This window comes from Elephantulus edwardii, unplaced genomic scaffold (genome assembly GCF_000299155.1).
Source record: "Elephantulus edwardii isolate Elephantulus edwardi_28Jun2011 unplaced genomic scaffold, EleEdw1.0 scaffold00022, whole genome shotgun sequence".
NCBI classification, from domain to species: domain Eukaryota; kingdom Metazoa; phylum Chordata; class Mammalia; order Macroscelidea; family Macroscelididae; genus Elephantulus; species Elephantulus edwardii.
The window spans coordinates 9,112,260-9,121,395 of NW_006399772.1; the positions used below are offsets into that span (position 1 = coordinate 9,112,260).

Sequence of the window (9,136 nt, forward strand, 5' to 3'; positions counted from 1 at the left end):
GGAAAGGGGCGGTCGTGGGAGGCCAGAGGTGGGCAGGACCTGCGAGGGGGAAGCTCCTCCCCCGGCCGCACCTGCCCCAGCCGGCTGATTCGCTGGCGAACTAAGAAGATATTGGACGCCATGCTGCGTGCGCAGCGCCCCCTGTCCCGTAAATCTAATCGCGGCCCTCTGTCTCCTCCCGCGCACGCGCGCTCGTGGGGCAGGCGCCTCGTGCCACGCTTTCTACCGCGTGCGGCGGCCGCGCGCCGTCGCCCAGGGACGCGGAGACGCCGTGCGTGCGTACCCGGGTCTGCGCGTGCCCGCGCTGCGCCTGCGCAATACGCCGCTGCTGCCCCGCGTGAGACCTGTGACTGCATGCTGGGAGACCCCACCCTTCCCCGGAAAACTTTTTAAGTCTGGACTGACCGCTTTTGACCCAACTGGTTTTCGTTTCATCCATTTCCAGGCACATTTCTTAATTTTTAGATGATTTCTTAAAATAGTGACACAGATGAAGTATTAAAACCTTTGCAAGAGATTATTCCAACACAGATTTGCCTCGTACCAGTTTTGGCCTGTAATCTTATCAGAAGCAGAGCACTAGGCCTCTTCTCCAGGGTGCTGCCAGTTGAATTCTAACCACGAACCTTTTGATTAATTGTTGTGTACTGGCAAGTCAGACCCAATTTGGAGCTAACCCTCCAACAGGTTTTCAGAGAGGGAAAGTACTGAAGAGCAATAGTGTCTCTTTGGAGCCTAAGGTGCATCTGATACAGGCCATGGTCTTTGCAATCACTTGTTATGCATCAGAGAGTTGGACAATGACTAGGGAGGATAAAAGGTGAATTGATGCCTTTGAGCTGTGGTGCTGGAGAAGAGTATTTGGGGTACCATGGACTGCCAAGAAAACAAACAGATTCATCCTGGAAAGGGTCAAACCGGGCTGCTCCTTGGAGGCAAGGATTCTAAGGCTCCGTCTAACATACTTTGGACATGTTGCAAGGAGGGACAGGTCCTTGGGGAGGGACATCATGCTTGGTAGGGTGGAGGGACAGCGCAGAAGGGGAAGGCCCTCTATGAGGTGGATTGATTCAGTGGCCGGGGTAATCGGGTTGGGTGTATCAGAGACGGTGCGATTGGCACAGGACAGAGCAGAGTTTAGGGATGCGCTATGAGTCGCATGCGACTCGATGGCACATAACAACAACAACAAATAGCATGGAAGGAGATTGCGTATTTTTTTCCTTCGAGGAGCAGTTGGTGGATTTGAACCTCATATCTTTAGGGTGGCAACATTAAACTACCAAAGCAGACCTATGTCTAACATTGAGAAGAATGAGAAACCAAGAAACAGGTGTCTGAACAGAACAAGGGGACAGACAATGCATAAAGTCAGGAAAGATGTGCATCAGGGTTGCATCTTTTCTCCATACCTATTCAAATTTTATGTTTGAGAAGCTGGACTATATGAAGAAAAATAGTGGCATCAAGATTGGAAGAAGACTCATAAATAACCTGTATTATGCAGATGACACAACCTTGCTTGTTATGAAGAAGACTTGAAGCTCTTACTGAAGAAATTAAAAGGTTACAGCCCTCTGTATAAATTTCATGTCAATGTAAAGAAAATAAAAATCTTCACCACTAGGCCAATAGGCAATACACCAGAATATATGGAGAAAATATTGAAGTTGTCAACATTCATTTTACTTGGATCCACAATGGTAGCAGCAGTCAATAAACCAAAAGATGTGTTGCATTGAGGAAATCTGCTGTGAAGTTCCTCTCCAGAGTTCTAAAGAGCAAGGATGTCAATTTAAAGACTAAGATGAGGTTGACCCAGGCCGCTTCCTATGTATTTGAAAGCTGGATAATGAGTAAAGAAGACTGAAGAAGAATTGATGGCCTGTGAGTTGTGGGGATGGCAAAGAGTATTGAATATACCATGGACTGCCAAAAGAACAAACTAACCTGTCTTGAAGGAAGTGTGACAAGACGTATGCATGGCAAAACTTCATCTCACTTACTTTGGGCATATTATCAGGAAGAACTAGTCCTTGGACAGAGACACCATGCTCAGAAAGGTGGAAGATCAGAGAAAGATAGGAAGACCTTCAAAAAGATGGATTGACACAGTGTCTATCACAATGGGCTTGAACAATACACATATTGATAATGGTGCAGGATAGAGGAAGGGTCAGATCTATTGTTCATAGCATCACTATGAGTCATAGTTGACACAGTGACAACTAACCATAACAAGGGAGCTTTGGTACATAGTGCTGTAAAGAGATCACTGCTAAGCCAAAGACCATGCCTTTCTGGCAGATTGAATACACCAGTGGCTTTGAGTCGAAAGATGGACAATCTCCTTTAATGCTATTTACAGACTCAGAAACCCAATGGAAGGTCAGCTATGAGTCAGTTACAACTTGAAGACAATGAGTTTGTACTCAGTACTCAAGAATTGGCAAGTTGGTTGGCATAGAAGTTACTGGGTGTGGATTTCATAACTGGTATTGGATGTTTGTAACCCAGAGAGTGCAGTGTATATTTGCATATCTGTGCTGATAGGAAAAAATCTTATTCTTTCTATAGCTCCCATTCCTCAGTCTCTAGCTCATTCTATGTGTTGTGTTCAGTTCCTGATTGGTGTCCCAGGGAAGTGGAAATGGCTTGTGTGCTCAGCTGCTAATTGAAAGATTGGAGGCTCAAGTTCAACCAGAAGAAAAACCTGTCTAGCTACTTCAAAAAAAAACCAAAAAAACAAACGAGTCATCAGAAACCCTGAGGATACACAGTTCTCCTCTGACACACAAGGGGTTGCTATGAGCCAGAGTCCTTTCCAGGGGCTACTGCTTTTTCTTACTAAACAAGAAGGGATCACAGGTAACTCTCATTACTAAGTCAGTGCAGCAGTGACCATACATTGGGACCCAGAGTACCTGAGATGATTTTGAACAGGCCTCCCAGACTTCTTGCTTCCTTTTTCTTCCCCCTCCCTTCTTTTTAAAGCTTTATTTCTTCTTTTCAATGTTTTTCTCTATTCTCTTTAATCCACTCTTCTAAATTTTTAGGAGAAAGATGGGCAATATCGTCCCATGTGATTTACTGCTTCTAAAAACCTCCTAGAGGATCAGACTCAGAGTGGGCCCTGACTCAGTGGTACATAACAACAACAACAACCATTTTTTGAGGCCGTTTGCGTGGACACCTGGTAGTAAGACAGTGAATAGGAGTACTCTTTGTCCCAAAATCACAAAATTCAAATTTGACTCTTACTGTTATTTCAAAATGAAGCATACATTGATTGACAAGCTAGAAAGAAAATGCTGACGTTAGCATTTTAATGATTAAATTTAAAAATATGAAGCACATTATAATTTAATAATCCAGTTCTGACGTTTCTTATTTTTTAAAACTTATCAACAATCCTAGAAATTGTAATTGACCAGGCTCTTCCTCGGCTTCTGGGAAGCTTGGTTTTCTGTTGCCAATTTTTGCCTCATTTTTGTCTCCTACAGAGCAGCTGGTGGATTTGAACCATTTACTTTTGGGTTGGTAGCACAGTTCTTTACCATTAGGCCAGGCCACTAGAGCTCCAAAGAAATGAATATTTTCTTTAAATAAAGAATGTTACAGCTTTATGGCGTTTCTCTAACTCTTGCTAAGTCAGAATCAACTCATAGCTGAGCATCAAACTCAAGGAAGATTTCTGACCCTTATTTTCAGTGAAGCTGCTGATGCAATGAAAATGCACCTAGTGTGGGACTTGAACCTGCAACTCTGAGATTAAGAGTCTCATGCTGTACCAACTGAGCTAGCTATGCCTCTCATTTTCTATCTGCTGCTACTTCAAGTCCCCCGAAGTTTTTCCATAGTTTTTGCTTCCTGTCAGATGACCTTCAATGCTAATGTACACTTCTTGAACTTCAAGGAGTTCTTTCCCTTGACAGCTGTCCACTAATGATTTAAAGATAGAGCCCACTTGGGGCAAACAGAAGAACAGAATCTGCATCCTGGCCAGGACTCATGGCAGAGCTGAGTGGGCAGAACAAAGCAAGAGAGAGCTCCTGCTGCTATGATCAGTCCAGTGTGGGTACAGCCCTGCTCTGCCTGTGCCCAGCAGCTGGGCTCAGGGAAAGTCTACCTTCCTGAGGCAACAAGATCATTGTGAATTTGAAAAATTACCTAAACAGTAACATCTCACTGAAGGGAGGGACTGTTCAAACTCTGGGAAGATTCTTTAGATGCTGTATTGCATTGACTAGAACACTGGCTAGTTCTGATTTGCTCCTCAAATCCAAGAAAGAGCCAGAGGCTCAAGTATCTAATGTTCCTGGCTTCCACTTTACCAGGGCTGCTGTTGTAGATAATATTGATGATGCAAAATTGCTCCATCTTGATGAGGTTTTAGTATTATTGTATAATTATGCCTAAGTCACTGAAAGAATTTGCCAGCATTTCACTTTCTGTTTTCTGTTTATAAAACATGTACCAGGTTGTGGCATTTGGGATTTAGGAATTGACAAAAGGTCAAGAAGGTAGTGATTTTTAGAGATGGCCTGTCATTTACTGACTATATATAACATTTGTTTTGTTTTGTTTTTCTCAATTGGAATAAAAAATTGTGTCCTTTCAATTGGCAAGATGAGACCGTGAAACTCACTCTCAGCAAAAGATTTGTTCCTCCCCCCCCCCGAAAAGATAGAGGTTATTACTGACATAATCAAAACCCGGGAGTCTAACAACACAGCTTCACTGTTAACCACTAAATTATAGCAGTTGTTGTTATGTGCCCTCAATCTGACTACGACTCAGCAACTCTATGAACAATAGCCCTGAAACCTGCTCTATCCTGAGACAATCTCATTGTCTCTGACACACACATACCCTCATTACTCATTACTCCAGTTACTGTGTCAGTCCATCTCATCATTCAGGGTCTTTCTCTCCTGCGCTGACTCTACTCTTCCAAGCATCATGTCCATCTGCAAGGTCTGGTCCCTCCTGGTAACATACCCAAAGTATGTGAGATAGAGCTTCAAAATCCTTACCTTCAAGGAGCAAATTGCTTTCACTCTATCCAGGACAAATCTGTTTATTTCTCTTGGTGTTTCATGATATGTTCAATGCTCTTCTCCAGCACCACAACTCAAAGGCATCGATTCTTATTCTGCCTTCCTTAGTCATGCCCAGCTCACTGATGCATAAGTAATAACTGCAAAGACCATGGCCTAAGTCATGTGCACCTTAGTCTCTAGACTGACATTGTTGCTCTTTAGCACTCTGGAGAGGTCCTTGACAGTAGACTTTCCTACTGCAATTGTAGCAGTACTGTTAGGAATTTCATTTCACTTGATTTCACCATCCACGGAAGCAGCAGTTAAGAAATCAAAGTATCACATTGGACAAATATGCCCCCCAGGACCATTTTTACGAACAAGGATATCACTTTCAAAAGTAAGGTATATCTGACCTGTGGCATGGTGGCTCTGAAAAATTAGACAGTGAGTAAGGAAGACCAAAAAGAATTGGTATCTATGAGTTGTATTGTAAACTATCAAACGAATAATCAAATCTATCTTGGACAAAGTACAGTCGGAATTCTCCTTGAAGGTGAGGGTAGAGAGACTTCATCACACACACTTTAAGCATGTTCCCAGAAGGGCCCAGTCCTTGGAGAAGGATATCACGCTTGGAAAAATAGAGGGTTGGTGAAAAAGATAAAGATCTTCCATAAAATGAGTTGACATAGTGACTGTAACAGTGAGCCAGAGTGTCATGTGAGTACAGGACCAGGCAAAGTTTTGTTCTATTCCACGCTGCGTTCCTATAAATGGAAGCAAACTCAACAGCACCTACTGTTCTTGTTATGTACCATCAAGTAGCCAGTGACTTATAGACTCATAGTGACCCTATAGACAGTAGCCCTATCTTGAGCCAATCTCATCATCTTCACTAGACCTAATCCCATTTTTCTAGTCACTGAATGAATCAGTCCGTCTCACCCTGGGCCTTCCTTTCCCGCACTGTCCCTGCGTCCTTCCAATCATGACTGGTCCAGTCAAGGACTGGTCTCTCCTGGTCCTGTGCCCAAAGTATGTGAGACAGAGCTTCAAAATCCTTGCCTCCAGGGAGCAGCTTAGTTTCACCCTCTCCAGAACAGACGTGTTTGTTCTCCTGGCAGTCCACGGTATGGTCAAAACTCTTCTCCAGCACCACAGCTCAAAGGCATCATTTTTTTCTTTTATCATCTTTAGTCATTGTCCAGCTCTAACTACACTCTAATTAATTATTCAAGTGATTTCCCTTTTCCTTGTCTCCCTGGAAAGCAGAGCATTTGCCAAAGACACATACAAAGCGTACAAGTTTAATATTGTTTTGTTCCTGGGCTTACGCTTGAAGTCATGAGGAAAGCAAAATAAAATGTGACTTCTGTGTGGACAGTTTGTTTTTTGCAAGCATCACAGAGAACTGACTTCCTGCCAGCGAGAGGACAGGGTGTTGAGAGATATTCTGGGCCAGTAAACTGAGCAGCCAGAGTGCTTTGTTTTTAGCTTGCTGGACAGGGCCCTCCAGGATCTGAACTTCCTGTAGTTAAGACAGAAAACCAAGAGAAACACTCAGCACGCTTCCCTCCTCGCCCCGGCACTGCAGAATTTGTGACAGATCCATCTTCTGATGAAATATTAGGAGGGAATGACTGCTTTCAGTGTTGGTCATATGCTCAGGAAGCCTTTCATTTTATCCACCACAACTGTCAGTCTTCTGATGTGCCACAGCATTAGGAAATATAGAAATGCCCGAGTGGAAGCTGGTGGGGAAAATTCTGATGCTGGAGAATGGTGGCAATGGAAATTTACTAAGAGGAGATGAAAATATTTTATACAATAGCTGGTTTCCAGACAGTCCACTATAAATGGAATTTAAAAAAAAATTATTAATTTTTGTGCATGTACTGTCAAATCTGATCTAACTGGTACAGGAAGAGATTGCCCCTCCTTCTCCAGCAGAGCATCTGGTGGATTCGAACCACATACCTCTGAGATTGCAGTGCAGCTTCTTGCTGTTAGGCCACCAGAGCTCCCCTAAATGGAATTTTTATGAATGGAGTTTTATTTTAAATACAGGGCTTACCATTTAAATAAATATTTTGGAGAAGGTACTTGTTATCATCCTTTATATGAAACATGGAGTGTTCTTCACACATTCCATTTTTTTTTAGAGAAGCAATTATCTATCTCTCAAGCTAAAGAAATTGGTCTTTCCTTTCTGAAACAATTTCTTTACTCTTATCCTTAAAGTTGACACAAAAATGTATGCTTGTATATAAAGCCCTCTGCCTTATTTCTCTTCATTGTTTTCCTGATCTTGTAGTATGATCAAAGAGGGAGTGATGGTTCAATGGTGGAATTTTTAGCTTCCATGCAGTAGAGCCCAGGTTCAATTCCTGGCCAATGCACCTCAAGGCCAGTTATTCCCTCTGTGTTAGCAGAGACTTAATGTGTTGCTGCAAGATTTCAGCAGATTTTACAGATAGGAAGACGAACCTGGCAATCTAATTCCCCAAATCAGCCAGTGAAAGCAGTATGGATTACAATAGCTTGATCTCATTGTGTGTAGGGTCACATGAGTTGGGAGCTTACTTTGATGGCAGCCAACAACAGTGTGACCAGATGGCGAGATGCCTAGCAATTTATTGACTCTGTGAGTTCATCAGATGAGCATCTTTATGATGAGGCTCAAGACGATGAGGAAAATCCCAACCTTCTCATCTTCTGCCTGTGGATATATATCCTGTTGCCTTGTCACAGAAATAATAGATTCTCTGACTTGGGTTAGCAGTTTCACTTTAATATGAAATTACCTGGTTATATTTCCCCTGGCAACGAGGAAGGTGGGAGTTTTAATGGAATTGTAGCAAGTGTGGTAATCTTGGAATCTGGGATGCCGTCCCAGGACACAAATAAAGGGACAAGTTCTGGGCTGCTGAGAAGCTGCAAAAGGAAGGAATATAAGGAGCCTGGAGTATGCGAGAAAGCTGCAGAGCACCAAAGAAAAGGACATGGGAAGCAGAGCTAAAGGCAAACTTGGACTCCTGTAAACTTTAGCTTGGGATTGATTTTTCTTATGTTTAATTTCAAATATTGCCAATCATGTAAAAGAGAGACCTGTGCAATTAAGACATACTTTCCAATCTTTATTACTCACCCACTACCCTAAGTATCACCACATGAGACATTCCTGTCCTCAAAGAGCTTACATTATAGAGAAGATGGGCTAATTTAATAATTACAAAAAATGAGTGAAAATATATTTTCAAGCTGCTAGAAGTACAATGGAGAAGGCAAAATGCACACTTTTTATACTTTTTAAATTTCATGCTTTACAGTCTGAACACTTTGCAAAATCTGTGATGAGCATATTTTGACAATGGCTGCAGTCATCATAGGGAGCTCGGATAGCGAAGTCTGGAGAGAGTTGGACAACTCGCCCACCAAGGTGGCTGGAATCCAGCAGCGGCTCCAAAATCTCACTGGGTGAAATTTACAGCCTGGAAACCAGTCACTATCATCTACATAATTAACTGCTGTTGAATCAAGTCCTTTGGGAGCAAATTCCTAGGGATAATTTGATGACACTGCAGGCCTTCAACACCAATTCTAACAAGCAAGTGAGGTTGACCACTGCCTGCATTTTTTATTTTTAAGCCCTACTTTCTATTTGCTCTCCCCTGCACCCCACCACAGTGCCCACTTTCTTGCTACATTTACAAAATCTTAGGGTTAAGATTTCTGATAGATTTGACTGAGGAGGAGAGAGATGGGGAAAGTGGCTCTTATGGAGCTGCTGGTGACACGAGAGAAAGGAGAAGATGAAGAGAATGCCCAGAGCTCTAGAAAAGAATGAAGTTGAAATTGCTCATGTGGAAAAGACAGCACACACTAGTTCAGTGTCAGTAAGCTGTGGGAAGGGAGGAATGCTAGAAGGAAGAGAATCTCTAAAACCTAAGGGTATCGTATGGGAGCCTCTGCATCACTCTGCAAAGAAGGTACTTGAAGTCACACTTTCTTAGCTTTTGGAGGAGACTGCAAACAAATACTCCAAAAGGCTGGATGCACAGTCAGTGTTCCTGCCCCAAAGTCTGTGATCA

General features: G+C 42.8%; 1 protein-coding gene across 1 annotated transcript in view; it reads right to left on the reverse strand.

Moving 5' to 3' along the window:
- Positions 1-122, reverse strand: part of SYPL1 (synaptophysin-like 1) — a 35,386-nt gene extending 35,264 nt beyond the window's left edge. The window contains exon 1 of the mRNA XM_006882622.1: positions 72-122. Coding sequence (XP_006882684.1) covers positions 72-122 — 51 coding nt within the window. The remainder of the gene's footprint in view (positions 1-71) is intronic.
- Positions 123-9,136: the final 9,014 nt, after the last annotated feature.